Source organism: Opisthocomus hoazin, chromosome 8 (assembly GCF_030867145.1).
Source record: "Opisthocomus hoazin isolate bOpiHoa1 chromosome 8, bOpiHoa1.hap1, whole genome shotgun sequence".
NCBI lineage: Eukaryota > Metazoa > Chordata > Aves > Opisthocomiformes > Opisthocomidae > Opisthocomus > Opisthocomus hoazin.
Window position 1 is genome coordinate 72,943,891 of NC_134421.1, and position 18,218 is coordinate 72,962,108.

At 54.1% G+C, this 18,218-nt stretch overlaps 1 protein-coding gene across 1 annotated transcript; it reads right to left on the reverse strand.

Moving 5' to 3' along the window:
* Positions 1 to 1,319: 1,319 nt before the first annotated feature.
* Positions 1,320 to 16,676, reverse strand: ASB13 (ankyrin repeat and SOCS box containing 13). Its single transcript, XM_075429198.1, has 6 exons — positions 16,553 to 16,676; positions 13,094 to 13,281; positions 12,064 to 12,214; positions 9,310 to 9,444; positions 7,514 to 7,705; positions 1,320 to 3,588 (listed from the first exon to the last, which is right to left on the reverse strand). The coding sequence occupies exons 1-6, from the start codon at positions 16,593 to 16,595 to the stop codon at positions 3,461 to 3,463; spliced, it is 837 nt and encodes a 278-aa protein (XP_075285313.1). The 5' UTR covers positions 16,596 to 16,676; the 3' UTR covers positions 1,320 to 3,460.
* Positions 16,677 to 18,218: the final 1,542 nt, after the last annotated feature.

The following is an 18,218-nucleotide window of genomic DNA, read 5'->3' on the forward strand; positions in this document are numbered from 1 at the left end:
AACACCCGTGATTCAGACAGCCTCTTTCAATCCCAACAATCCCCAAACTCTTTACAAACCCACGGGTCCTTCGGCTGTCACTGAAACACCAAAGGCACCCAGTGCCTACAAACTACGCGGGAACTGGGTGTTTGGCACCTCCAAGTTCTTTAACCCATGATTGAGACAAGTCAACCCTACGTGGCCAGCGGGTCACATCACCCAGGTGAGATGCATAAAACTTCTAGAAATAAGGTCCTCTTGAGACCTTTCTTCTACACGTCAGAAACAAAAACACAACCAGTGCAAAAATAACCGGAGAAGGAATCTCTCGGGGGCAGCCACAACAGCCCTTCTCAACCCATACCTGCGACGCGACGGTGCGACGAGAGCTGGGTTCGGCTTCACGGGATCCAGACCAGCGCGTCCAGATGTCTTGCGGGGGATCCTGAGCCGTCCACTTCCATGGCTCACATCAAGCAGGGCGGTGCAGCGCGATGGGTTTGCAGAAGCTGGGATGGCTCTCTGACGACCTGCCATGGCCTCTTGTATCGGTACGCGGAGGTACCCTCGGCAATTCGCCAGGAGAGGAGAGACTGTAATCCAAATTTGACCCTCGGCACAGCCCCCAGCCCCTGTTAGGGCAATGTTCTCTCCCAAGCTTCTAATTTTCATCTTAATTTGGGATGGTTGCAGTGATTCCCAGCTCTCCAGACTACACCTGCGGCAAATTTGATGCCACTACTGGTGCAGTAACTGCTAACTGCCACCAAAATTGCAGTCTGAGATACTCAGGGAAGCCAAAACGTCGCACTGGTTTAATTTGGCATCTACTTTCCCTTTACTCTGAGCTGTAAAACACAACAGCTCAGAAGAGGCTTCACAACCAGCTGAGAAATCCCTGCAGGATTAAAAGAATTAAAGGCTAGGCAGGCTGGATAGAAGATGAAAAAGAATCTCAATCTCAGTTTTCACTTGCAGTTTAGAAACCCAGAAACACACGAGCAAACACCCATCAGCTCATCAACAGCCACGGCACGATCCGGCCACCTGCCTCGGTACCACCGGGGAAGGACTCGGGTGTTTTGTAGCTCGCTGGCTCTTAGAGGATTCTCCCAGAACGCCAGACACGGCCGAAACATGTGGATGGCTTAAGAAAACTGCTACCGAACCAGTCTGGCTATTGCCCCAAAAAAAGAGATGCTTAGCTCTCAGTAAGTCCTTCCTGGATGGATGCACGCGTCGATCAGCAGGACCTCTTAAAAGATATTTTAAATAAAAATAACCGAACTTTAGGACCTACCATTGAGACGACTTAAAAGACAGGAAAAAAACAAAGATTATATAAATAGGAACTTCTCATTTTATTCTCAGTTGTTCGAGGAGTCTTTTGATTTTACACTGGAAACTTCGACGTGACCGTTTCATTATTTCCCCAGCTTAGGCAACATTGAAAAAGCAGCCTAACAAGGGATCAGAATTTGAATCAAGAGGGAAGGTTTTTACCCTGGATTGCCAAAAGGTGCACTTTCCTAATACATATTTATCTGTAACGACATGCATTTTGGGCAGAGGAAGCTTTTCTTGCAAGACACAATACAAAACCTTTATCCTATCAGTCACAGGGATGAATCCCACAATAAACATCTCTAGGGCTTCCCTGAGCTTCTGGGCAATTTCACATTTCTGACACTTTAAACACAAAAATCAGACTTATAAACAGACAGTTCCCCCAGAGAGCAGGATCTCAAAAGTTTTTTCTGTCCTGTTCCATATGATACAGCACAGCAAAAAAAACCCAAACCAAGGAACAAAGGGGGGGGGGGGGCAGAACGAACCTAACCAAAAATTAACAAACACAGTGATTTGCTGGTCACCATTAAAGTGCATTCAGTTCCACCTCAGCTCTCTAACCCTGTGCTTGCGCTGTTTCCCCCTTCCCTCTCGAGGCTGAGCCCCATCGTGCTGGCTGGGGGAGCACCAGATCTGCCAGGCAGCAGGGAAGCAACATTAGTTCACAGTAGGAAGGATGCTGAGAGCCCCGAGTTAGCTCACTGCCATGTTTAGAGGGCGGATTTTGCACCGTTTGCTGTCATTCAGAGGAGGAATTTGTTCTCATCACAGTGCTAAGGCTTGCCATGGGGACATTGGGGAGCTCCATCCCCTTGGTACCACGTACCCCAGAGGCTCCTGTCTTCAGACAGCATGTAATGTCTCACCTGGAAGGGAGATGACAATTTTGGATCTGCTCATGCAAACGCCGCCCTGAAGGTTTAAATCACCGCAGGCCACAGCTGCAGTCGCGCCTGCTGAAACCAAAGAATTCGAGCCCACGGCTCAGGGCTGGCTCCCGCTGCCAACCTCTGGAGAGGCTCCAGCATCGAGAGAGAAACTCAGAGGGGGAAAAATAAAAAAAAATCTCAAAACCCAAGGCAGAGCTCAGCCCTCCGATTGCCTTTCCCATGGGGGTATACACCACGGGGACCTGCTGCACCGCTACACAAGGGACATGCCCTCGCCGTACTTCAGGCACTGCTGGGCAGCAGCTCTGCCACTTCTTGCACATAAAACCAACAGAGTGGCCACAGCAGCTCAGAGCCAGTGGAGAAATATTGTTTGGGACCAGACGTCTGGAGGGAAGCACCCTTGGACGTGCAGAGAGACCTGCTTCCTGCTTGGGCTTGAAAATTAGACATGGTGATACCCTAGAGAAAGGCTACAGTAAGAGCTGGCTCATCTTCAGCGAGGAAGGAGCTTGGGCAAAGTCAACCCTGCTCTGGCAGCAGTTTGTCCTCACTGCTGGTGTTGAGCCAAAGCCTGCTGAAGTTCATGGAAAGTCAGTAACCTGTTGCTGTGCCTCTAATTAGTCCCGAGCTTGCTGGGGACTTAATTTGCCTCCAGCTAGAGCACGCAGGTCCCTTGGCATCAGGCAGCTGTCATCTGAGTTATTAACACAGAGGTGGGATCCAGCGCTCCCGCTGCAGAAACACAGATGTCCGTATCCGAGGGCATCACCTCTAAATCCCTTTGCAGTCAGCGGAGACAGGCGCTCCCGAGCCGTACTGTATCATCCCAGCACGGGGATCTAAAACTGGACAGATGAATCACACGCCAGAAGTATCTATTTCTCTTCATTGACTGCAAAGGGAGCCTGGCTAGGTCCCACAGAGATGCCCTTAGGCTAGAGACAAGTAAAATCAGGCCAGATTAACCCCACTCAAAGAGGGAGCGCTGCAACCTGGAACACAGCGACAGCCTGATAGATCACCCCAGGAGACGTTACGACTTCAAGCCAGGGCGACGCGTTGCCTGAGCTTGTCTTTGCCCACGGGGAAGAGGAAGTGCTGCCTCATAAATACTATTTACACCAGATTGCTTAAATTAATATGAGTTTCTTGGGGGGGAGGTAGAAGAGAGAGAGACAGATACTTCATACTGCGGGAGCTAACGATCTCGTTCTTCCCGGCCACCTTCACCCCTCTCAGTTGTAGGACAGGTACTGGATTAATCGCGGAGGAATATTGAGCCTGGCAATCTTCTCCAGTGCTCGCTGCCCGGCGGCTTTCCTCACCGTAACTCTGCAGAGCTGCGACAGGCTCAGAGGCGTTTCTGAAACGAGAAACAGAGGATCCAAAGTGAAGGCTGCAGCTCAGCGGACGGCCGATCTTCCCGCCGAGCACAGACCTCCCAGGAGGGTGACGCCTGGCATCGCCACCGCCATGATCCCCATCCTGGCTCTGCTCACAAGCACTCGACCTCCCACAGCATCCAGGCCCAAGGAAGGTCCTGCAGAGGCACGGTCGTGCTCTCTCAAGGCTCATCCCGATGCAAAACCCACCAGAAATAGCGAGCACAGCTGCAGCGCGCTTTTCCCAGCTCCCTTCACAGAATCACAGAATGTTCAGGGTTGGAAGGGACCTCTGTGGGTCACCCAGTCCAACCCCCCTGCCGAAGCAGGGTCACCCAGAGCAGGCTGCGCAGGACCTTGTCTAGGCGGGTCTTGAATATCTCCAGAGAAGGAGACTCCACAGCCCCTCTGGGCAGCCTGGTCCAGGGCTCCGTCACCCTCAGAGGGAAGAAGTTCTTCCTCATGTTCAGACGGAACTTCCTCTGCTTCAGTTTGTGCCCATTACCCCTTGTCCTGTCGCTGGGCACCACTGGAAAGAGTCTGGCCCCATCTTCCTGACACCCACCTTCCAGATATTTGTAAGTATATATTAGGTCCTCCCACAGCCTTCTCTACTCCAGGCTGAACAAGCCCAGCTCCCTCAGCCTCTTGTAGGAGAGATGCTCCAGTCCCCTCACCATCCTCGTAGCTTCCTCGCCTGTATCGCCCGAAGCCCAACGGTGCCCACTCTGGATCACCCTCTCCAATCCAGTGGGGCTATCCAAGACTTTCAGATTTCCCTTAGTGATGCTGCATTAAGCTTCAGCAACACTGTGTATAGGAACAAAACCTCCTGCCAACACTTCTCCACCGCTCTGTTTCTCCATCTAAGGACTGCAGCAACCCTTTTTGCTCAGCACTCTGCTGACAGCTCACATAAAACTCCCCAAGGCCCTTCTGGGCTCCTCAGTTCAAGAAAGATGAGGAGCTACTGGAGAGAGTCCAGCGGAGGGCTACGAGGATGGTGAGGGGACTGGAGCATCTCTCCTGCGAGGAGAGGCTGAGGGAGCTGGGCTTGTTCAGCCTGGAGAAGAGAAGGCTGAGAGGGGACCTTAGAAATGCCTCTAAATATCTGCAGGGTGGGGGTCAGGAGGATGGGGCCAGACTCTTTTCAGTGGTGCCCAGTGACAGGACAAGGGACAACGGGCACAAACTGAAGCAGAGGAAGCTCCAGCTGAACCCGAGGAAGAACTTCTTCCCTCTGAGGGTGACGGAGCCCTGGCCCAGGCTGCCCAGAGGGGCTGTGGAGTCTCCTTCTCTGGAGATATTCAAAACCCACCTGGACACGGTCCTGTGCAGCCTGCTGTAGGTGACCCTGCTTCGGCAGGGGGTTGGACTGGGTGACCCACAGAGGTCCCTTCCAGTTCCTACCATATAAGGTCCCCTCGCAGCCTTCTCTTCTTCAGGCTGAACAAGCCCAGTTCCCTCAACCTCCCCTCGTAGAGGAGATGCTCCAGTCCCCTCACCATCCTTGTAGCCCTCCGCTGGACTCTCTCCAGTAGCTCTTCATCCTTCTTGAACTGGGGAGCCCAGAACTGGACACAGTACTCCAGATGAGGCCTCACCAGGGTAGTGTAGAGGGGAAGGAGAACCTCCCTTGTCCTGCTGGCCACACTCTTCTTGATGCACCCCAGGATCCCATTGGCCTTCTTGGCAGCCAGGGCACACTGCTGGCTCATAGTTAACCTGTCGTCCACCAGGACACCCAGGTCCCTCTCCGCAGAGCTGCTCTCCAGCGGGTCCACCCCAAGCCTGTACTGGTGCATGAGGTTGTTCCTCCCCAGGTGCAGGACCCTGCACTTGCCCTTGTTGAACCTCATCAGGTTCCTCTCTGCCCAGCTCTCCAGCCTATCCAGGTCACGCTGAATGGCAGCACAGCCTTCCGGTGTATCTACCACACCTCCCAGTTTGGTGTCGTCAGCAAACTTGCTGAGGGTACATTCTAACTCTTCATCCAGGTCGTTGATGAAGAAGTTAAACAAGACTGGGCCCAGTACTGACCCCTGAGGGACACCACTTGTCACCAGCCTCCAACTAGACTCAGCGCCGCTGATGACAACCCTCTGAGTTCTGCCATTCAGCCAGTTCTCTATCCACTTCACCGACCACTCATCCAGCCCACACTTCCTCAGCTTCCCCAGGAGGATATCATGGGAGACTGTGTCGAAAGCCTTGCTGAAGTCAAGGTAGATAACATCCACAGCTCTCCCTTCGTCTACCCAGCCAGTCATGTCATCATAGAAAGCTATCAGATTGGTCAGGCATGATTTCCCCTTGGTGAATCCATGCTGACTACTCCTGATAACCTTCTTTTCTTCCACTTGCTTGATGATGGCCTCCAGGATAAGCTGCTCCATCACCTTTCCCGGGATGGAGGTGAGGCTGACCGGCCTGTAGTTCCCTGGGTTCTCCTTCTTGCCCTTTTTGAAGATTGGAGTGACATTGGCCTTTCTCCAGTCCTCGGGCACCTCTCCAGTCCTCCAGGACCTCTCAAAGATGATGGAGAGTGGCTCAGCAATGACATCCGCCAGCTCCCTCAGCACTCGTGGGTGCATTCCGTCGGGGCCCATGGATTTGTGGACATCCAGATCGCTTAAGCGATCCCTCACACAGTCCTCCTCGACCAAGGGAAAGTCGTCCTCTCTGTAGGCTTCTTCTCTTACCTCCGGGGCCTGGGATTCCTGAGGGCCAGTCTTAGCACTGAAGACTGAAGCAAAGAAGGCATTCAGTAGCTCTGCCTTCTCCGCATCCTCCGTCACCAGGACACCCGCCTCATTCAGCAGCGGCCCCACGTTGTCCCTAGCCTTCCTTTTGCTGCTGATGTAGTTGAAGAAGCCCTTCTTGTTGTTTTTGACATCCCTTGCCAGCTTCAATTCCAGGTGAGCCTTGGCCTTCCTCGTCGCATCCCTGCATGCTCTCACTACGTTTCTGTACTCATGCTCAGAAGGGTCTGTGAATTACTCCTCTGAAGTCCACTAAGGATAACCAAGACAAAGATTGATTTGAAGCCATTCTCAAACCTCAGTCAAATGTGTCCTCCAAAATCAGACAGCCAGCACAGCTAAAGTTTAACGTGTTCCTTTGCCCCAATTAAAGTGAGTTTTCAACTGGGTGATTTCCTTGACCTGACTTAATGCATCAAAGCATATATACTCACGCAGACACACGAAAGGGACCTGAATTCACAGAGTCACAGAATCACAGAATGTTCGGGGTTGGAAGGGACCTCTGTGGGTCACCCAGTCCAACCCTCTGGCACAGCAAGGTCTCCTACAGCACGCTGCACAGGACCTTGTCTAGGCGGGTCTTGAATATCTCCAGAGAAGGAGACTCCACAGCCCCTCTGGTCCAGTGCTCCATCACCCTCAGAGGGAAGAAGTTCTTCCTCATGTTCAGCTGGAACTTCCTGTGCTTCAATTTGTGCCCGTTGCCCCTTGTCCTGTCACTGGGCACCACTGCAAAGAGTCTGGCCCCGTCCTCCTGACACCCACCCTGCAGATATTTAGAGGCATTTCTAAGGTCCCCTCTCAGCTTTCTCTTCTTCAGGCTAAACAAGCCCAGCTCCCTCAGCCTTTCCTCATAGGACACATGCTCCAGTGCCCTCATCATCCTTGTAGCCCTCCGCTGGACTCTCTCCAGTAGCTCCTCAGTGAGGACATGGTCCGGACCGTCTTACCACTACCATTCAACCACAAGTAAGCAGAGCTAGCCTACGGCCAGCTGCCGTACATTTGCCACCAAGAACTCTACACCTTCACAGAAAGATGATCAGGGATCTACAAATCAAAGTGGACTGAGAATCGCGGCATGGCACAATGGAGTTGGCAGTCACTGAATTCCTGGGGCAGGGGACCAGATCTCACTTACTTTCGTAGTACTCAAAGCACTTTGCTGTGGGACTGCTGCTCCAGGTGTAATCCGATGGCTTCTTCCCTCGGTTGTCCCTTGCGTAAATGTTTCCTCCAAATTCAATCAGCATCTCCACCAGATCTACGTTTTTCACTTTTGCTGCGTGGTGAAGGGCTGTCTCGTGAAGTTTAGCAGCATTCACGTTTGCCCCTGAGGCCAGAAAGAAAAACAAATCTGTTCATGAAAGCCTTGCTTGACCCAAATGTAAGGAGTGGCTTGACTGGCAAAAAAAACGCTGTTAAAACACGCGCAAGCAGCTAGAACGAGATCCAAACAAAACAGCACAAACAGGAAACCAAACTGCTGAACAAGCTCTCGGTGCTGGCAATGTAAGAGTTTTCTTCTCTGGCTTTACCTTTTTCTTGCAGAGAAAGAGTTTTAGTCCACGTTACTGGGTAAATAAGCTGCTGAGTGTGAAGTTCAGAATTGCTTCCTCAATCTGTGCTGTCCAAAGCCACCGAAGAACCATTCCCAGCCATCTCAATGGAGTGCTCCCACTCAGGGCCAACAGTGACATCTTTGTTAACTATTTTAACAGAAATATCCCAGACCCACGAGATGTTGCAGCTCACCACCAGACATTACTGCGGGATCAAGTCTCAGTTACAGATATTTTTGTGAAGCAAGTTTGGCTTTGACAAGCTGACAGCATAAGGTCCTTTCAGTCCCCCCACAAGCGCCCGATTTGTTCAGCGGAGCTGAGCTGAACCTCACTGAATTCAAACAACTGCCTTGTAGATATGTGTAGGCACAACAAACTCCCCTTCTAATTAACGAGGAGAAACAGGCGTTTCTGGGAATCAATTAAAGGGTGACCAAGACAGGGAACTGGAGAGGTGGAAGCTGGGAACAGGCTAGCTTAGATGTGTAATTTTTAGACAACTAACGTTCAACAAAATGAATCCCCAGCCCTGGGCCAAATCACTTCCTGGTAAGCAGAAAGACAAGAAGTCCAACTCCAACTAAACACGGTCTCCTATTAGACTAGATATAAGGAAGAAATTTTTTACCATGAGGGTGGTGAAACCCTGGCACAGGTTGCCCAGGGCTGTAGTGGAGGCCCCATCCCTGCAAACATTCAAGGCCAGGTTGGCTGGGGCTCTGAGGAACCTAGTCGAGTTGAAGGTGTCCCTGCTCACTGCAGGGGGGTTGGGCTAGGTGACCTCTAACGGTCCCTTCCAACCCAAAGCATTCGATGATTCTATGATTCCAAATTCCCCCAACGTTAGCAGCAAGAAAACTGGGATGCGAAACCTGGAGCACAGAGCATTGACTTGAACATCCAGCGAACTCCTCTGGGCATAACACTATCCAGATCTCCCCGAGGTATGAAGTGACTTCATCTCTGGTTTTCTGTACAACATCAAACCCTAACATCTCTCCCTAACACCTATCCAAAACCATATGAGTGTGCCACCAAAGCTGAATGCGCGCACACCAGTTGATACCACTTTTGGAAGAAGCTGAAACTTTGCTCTAGGGGGCCAAAGAGTTCTGAATTTTATAAAAATAAGAGAATGGGAATGTCACTGGGAACATCACAAACTAGATATTGACAGGAACACGCTGAAAAAATGTTGAAGCATTAAGTTTTGCTCAGGTAAAGGGAAAACCTTTCACTTTTGTCATCTGTATCATGCTGTGAATGCATCAGCCCTTCAACAAGAATGCCGCTGCGGAGCACCGAGGCAAACGCTGCGCGCAGACACCACCGTCTCCTGCCCACCCAGAACCAAACCCCACAGCTGCCATACCTGCCTTGAGCAGCAACTTTACGCAGTCCAGATGCTCCCTGGCACAGGCCACGTGTAGGGGAGTCCCAAAATGGCAGTCGTGAGCCTCCAAGTTCGCACCGACATCGATGAGGAGTTGCACGCACTCTGAGCTACCTTTAGAAAGGGAAGATCCGAGTCAAAAGAAAGAATCCAGCTTAAATGGGAGCACACGGCACGCTGAGATCAGCTTGACCCACAAACAGCCTGTTTAATATTTGGGGTGACGGCTGCAAAATAGAAATGCTTGTGAGCCAACACAACACGCTGCAAGACCAAGATCGAGACCAGGATACGAGAAGCAAGAGTCACATCTGCACGGCGCTGAGCCAGAGCTACCAGGTCTCGCAGGGAGCCACGTCAAACAAACCTGAATTCGAGGGTTTGTGCTATACTGCCTGTTATTTGGGGAGCTGTACTGCTTATCCTGCCCTGGGTGGATTTGGTCACCTTGAAGACCACTCCAGCTTTACTTTTTCCAGTGCTAATAATACGACTTAACAGCAAGTGGACAGTCATTGTCATCAAGCCTTAGGAATAAGGCTTAAGGAGGAAAAGCTAAGCAAGAGCTTACAGCTAGGTATTTAAGTAACTACCTGTTTGTCAAAAATGCTGTCTCCCACAGCCTTCACAAGCGAAGGGAGACTCTGTCCAGGACAGCATACAACAAAAGCAGTGAAGGGGAGGGAGGAGGAGGTATTACATCTCACAAAGAGGAAACTGGGGCATAAAACAATCACAGAATCACAGAATCACAGAATGGCAGGGGTTGGAAGGGACCTCTGTGGGTCATCTAGTCCAACCCTCCTGCCAAAGCAGGGTCACCCAGAGCAGGCTGCATAGGACCATGTCCTGGTGGGTCTTCAATATCTCCAGAGAAGGAGACTCCACAGCCCCTCTGGGCAGCCTGGGCCAGGGCTCCGTCACCCTCAGAGTGAAGAAGTTCTTCCTCATGTTCAGCTGGAACTTCCTCTGCTTCAGTTTGTGCCCGTTGCCCCTTGTCCTGTCCCTGGGCACCACTGAAAAGAGTTTGGCCCCGTCCTCCTGACACTCACCCTTCAGATATTTGTAAGTATATATTAGGTCCCCTCTCAGCCTTCTCTTCTTCAGGCTGAACAAGCCCAGCTCCCTCAGCCTCTCCTCACAGGAGAGATGCTCCAGTCCCCTCATCATCCTCATAGCCCTCCGCTGGACTCTCTCCAGTAGCTCCTCATCTTTCTTGAACTGGGGAGCCCAGAACTGGACAGACTACTCCAGATGGGGCCTCACTAGGGCAGAGTAGAGGGGAAGAAGAACCTCCCTCGACCTGCTGGCCACACTCCTCCTAATGCATCACAGAAATTAAGAGATGTGGTCATGATCATCTAACGGGGAAATTGCCACTCTCACATCCTGCCTTTCCTGCTGTTGCATCTGTGCAAGTGTAAGTTGGAATTACGCTTAAATAGCCCTCTGCCACTCCCCCTGCCTCTGCTGCTGTCACAGCCACCCATTGATGCTTGCTCCCGCTCCGTAATCTGGATCCAAACGTCCAGGAGAGGCTTGAGTAGAGGATGGGGGGAGCAGAGAACGGCTGGCATGCACCAGCTGGGACATTATTTTGGCCTCTGCGGTTTTCTGTTATCCCCTGGACAGACCCTCTAGCCGGAAAAGGCCGTGAGAGGGACAAGGAGCAGACGGCCCAACAGGCCCTGGCACATTCTTCCCATCTGCTGCCAAGAAGGCCAATGGCATTCTGGGGTGCATTAGGAGTGTGGCCAGCAGGGCGAGGGAGGTTCTCCTTCCCCTCTACACTGCCCTAGTGAGGCCTCATCTGGAGTACTGTGTCCAGTTCTGGGCTCCCCACTTCAAGAAAGATGAGGAGCTACTGGAGAGAGTCCAGCGGACAGCTACGAGGATGGTGAGGGGACTGGAGCATCTCTCCTGCGAGGAGAGGCTGAGGGAGCTGGGTTTGTTCAGCCTGGAGAAGAGAAGGCTCAGAGGGGACCTAATATATACTTACAAATATTTGCAGGGTGGGTGTCAGGAGGATGGGGCCAAGCTCTTTCCAATGATGCCCAGTGACAGGACAAGGGGCAACGGGCACAAACTGAAGCACAGGAAGTTCTGTCTGAACATGAGGAAGAACTTCTTCACTCTGAGGGTGACGGAGCACTGGAGCAGGCTGCCCAGGGAGGCTGTGGAGTCTCCTTCTTCAAGACCCGCCTGGACAAGGTCCTCTAAAGCCTACTGTAGGTGACTCTGCTTCGGCAGGAGGGTTGGACTAGATGACCCACAGAGGTCCCTTCCAACCCCTGCCATTCTGTGATTCTGTGATTCTGTGATCTGACAGCCTCCTCCAGCAGCTCTGAACAACCGCCGGGGGTCTGGGACAGGACTACGTGGTTAAGACGGTCTCGTCTCTTAATCAGAGCAATTTATCCCATCCCAACTTGGATCAGAGGGCAAGAATGCAAACACCCCTCTGCTCCCAAGAGCAAAGCTACTGGTTTGGCTCAAGGTTTTCCAACGGAGCATTAAGAAGCTGGCATTTTATCTGCCTAACATCTTACCCCATGTCTGTCACGTGGGGTAAAAGCACCCAATACAAGGGCTGGCTTTATTCACCCGATAACACAACGCTTTGCGTTCTGCGTTCAACAGGAGATGTGCCCACGCAGGGCTGACATATTTGAAGGCTTTCCCACCCCCCCAAACTGTAAATAACCGCGCAGATATAAGACCACGCAGGCTCACCGTTCATGCAGGCTTCGTGGAGAGGGGACGCGGTGTAAAGGGGGGGGTTCACCTTGGCGCCGTGGGACAGCAGCACTTTCACACACTCTATGCTACCCGAGGCGCAGGCGTCGCAGAGCGGGGTACTGCCATCGATATTCCTGGCATCCACCTTTACAACAGAAGAAAAAAAGTGAGGTATTTGCAGGCTGCTGTGTGGCAGTACCCTCTGCCCATGTTTTCACTTCTTTTAACCCTAGAAATATCCTGGGCTAGGGAAAGAGTTGGTTGCTACTGCCAGCAACCTGGCTTGCGCTGTTCCCATCGCTCTCAGGGCACAGATGTACATTAATGTCACAAATTTAGGCTGTTAATGCCATCATTAGGTATTTCTGCCACCTTCCTGCTGACAGCTACAAGCCTTGCGGCTCAGTAACACAACGCAGCTCCTCGTCGGCTTTAGCGCGAGGCCCGGCTTCGTCAGCGGACCCAGCCAAGCTGGCTGACTGAGCACTGGGAAGAAGGGACCGCGGAGCGCACACGTGCTCCGCTTCACCGGCTTTGCTCTGAGGACGGCCGTCTTCGGCGCGTGAGAAGTCACGAGCCCTTGAAGACAGCTGTCGCCAGCTATATCCAAAGACTCTGTTTAGATGATTTTTGTTTCCATAATAAAAGAAATAGAAGAAGAAATAAAAGAATAAATATAAATCCCCTCTGGAAGCTACTTGTCCCCTGCTCCCCTTGATTCAGCCCAGCTAGCTTTAGATACTTGATTCATCTAAATCAGATTCCGAGTCATCCCAGGCTCTGTTGATAGTCAGTGAGGAGAGAGGGGGAGAGACAGAGAGAAATACTTCCAGGCAGTTTTTTAAGTCCTCATCAAGCTCAAACACCCTCTGAAGAGGCCTGCCATCCTCTGCTGACCATCAAGAAAGCCCAGGGTGATGAAGAAGAGCCTAGACCTAGAATCCAGATCCCAGAAGTAACTTCAGACATCAAGTTCCCAGTTGGAATACGCATACACCAGTACCCCCAGTATCCAAATTCACACCTGGGCCCCTGCAGCCAGCAGGAGCTTGACACACTGCGTTTGCCCTCGCAGGCTGGCCTCGTGCAAGGGGGTGATAGAGTCGTAGGTGACCGCGTTGACGCAGGCTCCGCTCTCTATCAGCTGCTGCAGCTGCAGGATTTCTCCCCGCCTGGCTGCTTCATGAACCGGTGTTCGATCGGCCCAGAAGCCTAGAGAGGAAAGAATAAATAAATAAGGAAATAAATAAAACCACGTATGCCAGTCCCAGGGACTGTTCCTAACGCCGTGTTCCCTTCCAGTTTCTGAAATCCTTCACGGTACTTGCTCGAAACTTCATCCAAGCACAAACCCCAGCAGCATTCATTAGGTCCAGATTTCATCCCAGCGAGGTCTTAACCGCTTGGCGTCAGGAGCACCGTCCCTCTCGGCTCCATCGGAAATCACTGGAAACGGGACACCTTCAGAGAGCAAAGCAGCCCACCTAAAAACTATCTTCCCAAAAAGTCAACGGAGCTTCGACAGCTAAGTTTCTAGCTTTGACGCCTTCGCTGAGCCCCTACACTTACACAGGGCAAGCCACAGAATTACAGAATCATTAAAGTTGGAAAAATCCATGTGCAGCTTCCCAGCACTAACTGACATCATCTCTGTTGATGGGTTTTGCTTTCAAGGAAGCGACAACTGAAGAACAGCCCCACGCATTTTCCTTCGGCGAGATAAATGCATCCTTTCTGTAAAAACACAGGCACTCTGCGAAAGCAGGGTTTACAGGAGCGGCGTGGTGCTGCCTGTATACACGTCAATACTAAAAAACATCGGCAAAACCGACCTCACAGCTATAGTCTCTCCCCTTGGAATACATCTCTGTAAGACCCCCATTTCAAGGTCGGCACTCGCAGCTGTGGAGTGGGGAAAAAAAAGGATGATTTGCCTTATTTTTTTAAAAAATAAACACCTTGTCGTGTATTTCAGTCGGACTGACCAGCCCTCTCTTCATCCCTAAACCCAGCGTTTTATTTACCAGCATAAAGCAGTGAGCGCTAATGCAAGCCAGCGGTTAGGGAAGACGGAGCAGACCAGAAGAACACCACGATGCTGAGGTCTATGACGGACCAAAACCACCCCCTGAAAGGGAATCATGAGCACGGGCACTTTCACAGCGCACAGTTCATGCAGGCTTTTTTATTTGCTTGTTAGCTCCTCATCCCCTTTGCCGATATCCCTGGGTAGGATGTTTTTCCTTCGCTTCTTGTGGTTTATGTCAGGAGAAGCAAGAAGTCGAGGTGAGGAGAGAGCTGTGGAATTGCCACCGAGCAGCATCGCTTTGTCACCAACAGGACCAGGGAGGTGAAGAACCAGCTCCAGCAGCATTTCATTAAGAGCTTATTATATAGCCCGAAAGAAAAACCTTGCAAACCGCAGGCTCCTCAAATTTCTTCTCTCCTACCGCACAATTCCTTACGTGGCAGGCTCACGTGAGAGGTAACATCCTCAGTCCCCACGGATGGGGCTCCCACATCCACATCCAGCCGGCTGCACCCAGGGTTACGGATCGAGAGGGAGACCGCAGCCGGGGCCAGACCTCCTGAATCTGCACTTTCCCGATTTACGGCTCTGCCTCGCCAACTCAGGGGAGCGCGGCCGGTTCCTGACGCAACCAGAGAGCATCCCTAGCAGGGGAACCAGCCGTGCGGCAGCATCGGAGATGCTGGAGAGCATCTCAGCAGCTTTGTCACCTCCAGCCCCGCGGAGGCAACCTGGCAGGGGGCAGGCAGGGTTTGGGCCCTCAGGGGTGTCACACGGCTCCCAGCCGGCATCGCCCTCCAAGGAGGGAGCCGTCCCCTCTCCTCCGGCTCCTCAAAGCCGCCTCTTGGGATCAGACGTGCACGCTAGTTCATGGAGGAACAACGGTCACGCCACAGGTCCCGAAGCAGGGGCTCTCCCAAGAGCATCCTTGCCTTCGTCTTATCCCTTTCTTTGGGAGAGGCCACTCTCCCCCCAAACTGTCCTGCCCACCCCAAAAACCATCCTGCCAACCCCTAAACTGGCCTGCCCAGCCCCAAAACCATCCTGCCCACCCAAAAACGTCCTGTCCACCCCAAAAGCATCCTGTCAACCCCCAAAACCATCCTGCCAACCCCAAAAGTGTCCTGCCACCCTCTAAACAGTCCTGCCAACCCCCAAAACCGTCCTGCCCACCCATAAACTGTCCTGCCCGCACCTAAACCGTCCTGCTCACCCCCAAAACCATCCTGCTCACCCCCAAAACCATCCTGCCCAACCCCAAAACCATCCTGCCCACCCAAAAACCGTCCTGCCCACCCAAAAACCATCCTGTCAACCCAGAAACCGTCCTGCCCACCCCAAAACCATCCTGCCAAACCGTAAACCATCCTGCCAACCCCAAAACAGTCCTGCCAACCCCAAAATCGTCCTGCCAACCCCCAAAACCGTCCTGCCACCCTCTAAACGGTCCTGCCAACACCCAAAACTGTCCTGCCCAACCCTAAACTGTCCTGCTAACCCCAAAAACCGTCCTGCCCAACCCTAAACTGTCCTGCCCACCCCCAAACTGTCCTGCCACCCTCTAAACCATCCTGCCCACCCCCAAAACCATCCTGCCACCCTCTAAACCATCCTGCCCACCCAAAAACCGTCCTGTCCACCCCCAAACTGTTCTGCCCACCCCAAAACCATCCTGCCAAACCATAAACCATCCTGACAACCCCAAAACCGTCCTGTCAACCCCCAAAACTGTCCTGCCAACCTCAAAACCGTCCTGCCCACCCCTAAACTGTCCTGCCCACCCCCAAAACCATCCTGCCCACCCCCAGAACGTCCTGTCCACCCCAAAACCATCCTGTCAACCCCAAAACTGTCCTGCCCACCCCAAAACCATGCTGCCAAACCATAAACCATCCTGCCAACCCCAAAACCATCCTGTCAACCCCCAAAACCATCCTGCCAACACCAAAACTGTCCTGCCACCCTCTAAACGGTCCTGCCCACCCAAAAACCGTCCTGCCCACTGAAAAACAGTCCTGCTCACCCCCAAAACCGTCCTGCCAACCCCTAAACTGTCCTGCCGACCTCAAAACCGTCCTGCCCACCCCTAAACTGTCCTGCCCACCCCCAAAACCGTCCTGCCCACCCAAAAACGTCCTGCCCCCCCCAAAATCATCCTGCCAACCCCAAAACCATCCTGCCAACCCCAAAACCGTCCTGTAAACCCCTAAAATCGTCCTGCCACCCTCCAAACGGTCCTGCCAACCCCTAAACCGTCCTGCCCACCCAAAACCGTCCTGCCCAGCCCCCAAAACCGCTCTGCCCACCCCCAGAACACGACGCTAACGCCGGCCCCGCAGCTGATCACCGCCACCCCCTCCCGGAGCAGCGCAACCCCCGCCCTCCCCGCACACGAACCCCGCGGCCCGCGCTGCTCCCCCCCCCCCCCCCCCCCCCCCCCCCAGCCCCACGCACTGATCTCTCCCCGCAGGGAGCCGCTGCCCGCGGGGTTCTCCATGGCCCCGGCCCGCCCGGGGCCGCCGGCTCCGGCTCCGGTCCCCCCCGCTCCGCACCGCCTCCTGTCCGCGGGCTGCGGACTCCGGGCTCCGGGCTCCGGGCTGCGGGCTGCCGGCTCCGGCCGCGGCGGCCGCCGGGAGTTGTAGTGCAGGATACTGGAGGCACTGGTGTGGGGGAGAGGGGGTACTGGGGGCACTGGGTGTGTGTGGGAGGGGCTGCTGGGGGTATTGGGGTGTGCGGGAGGGGGTACTGGAGGTACTGGGGTGTGCGGGAGCGGGTACTGGAGGTACTGGTGTGGGGGAGAGGGGGTACTGGGGGCACTGGGTGTGTGTGGGAGTGGGTGCTGGGGGCACTGGGGTGTGCAGGGAGGGGGTGCTGGTGTAATGGGGTGTGCGGGAGGGGGTATTGGGGGTACGGGTGCAGGGGAGAGGGGGTGATGGAGGTACTGGGGTGTGCGGGAGGGGGTGCTGGAGGTACTGGGGTGTGCGAGGAGGGGGTGCTGGGGGTACTGGTGCGGGGGAGAAGGGCTATTGGAGGCACTGGGGTGTGCAGGGAGGGGATACTGGGGGTACTGGTGAGGGGGAGAAGGGGTACTGGGGGCACTGGGGTGTTTGGGAGGGGATACTGGGGGTACTGGTGCGGGAGAGAAGGGGTACTGGGGGCACTGTGGTGTGCGGGAGGGGGTGCTGGGGGCACTGGGGTGTGCGAGAGGGGATGCTGGGGATACTGCAGTGTGCAGGAGGGGGATACCAGGAGTACTGGTCTGGGGAAGAGGGGGTACTGGGGTGTGCGGGAGGGCATTCTGGGGCCACTGGGGTGTGCGGGAGGGGGTGCTGGGGGGTGCTGGTATGGGGGAGAGGGGATCCTAGGGGTACTGGGGTGTGCAGGAGGGGGTATTGGGAGTAGAGGGGTGTGCAGGGAGGGGATACTCGGGGTACTGGGATGTGGGGAATGGGGTACTGCGGGTACTGGTGCGGGCAGAGGGAGTACTGGGGGCACTGAGTGTGTGTGGGAGGGGGTGCTGGGGGTACTGGGGTGTGCAGGAGGGTGTACTGCGAGTACAGGTGTGTGCAGGGAGGGGATACTGGGGGTACTGGTGCAGGGGAGAAGGGGTATTGGGGGCACTGGGGTGTTTGGGAGGGGGTGCTCGGGGTACTGCAGTGTGTGGGAGGGTGTGCTGGAGGTACTGGGGTGTGTGGGAGGGGATACTGGGGGTACTGGTGCGGGGGAGAAGGGCTATTGGAGGCACTGGGGTGTTTGGGAGGGGATACTGGGGGTACTGGTGCGGGGGAGAAGGGGTACTGGGGGCACTGGGGTGTTTGGGAGGGGATACTGGGGGTACTGGGGTGTGCGGGAGAGGATGCTGGGGATACTGCAGTGTGCAGGAGGGGGATACCGGGAGTACTGGTCTGGGGAAGAGGGGGTACTGGGGTGTGCGGGAGGGGATTCTGGGGGCACTGGGGTGTGCGGGGAGGGAGTACTGGGGGTACTGGGGGGGGGGGGGAGAGGCGGTACTGGGGGCACTGAGGTGCACTCTTTGGGGGGGAAGGGGTAGTGGAGGTACTGGTGTGTGTAGGGAGGGGTTACTGGAGGCACTGGTGTATGTGGGGAGGGGTACTTGGGG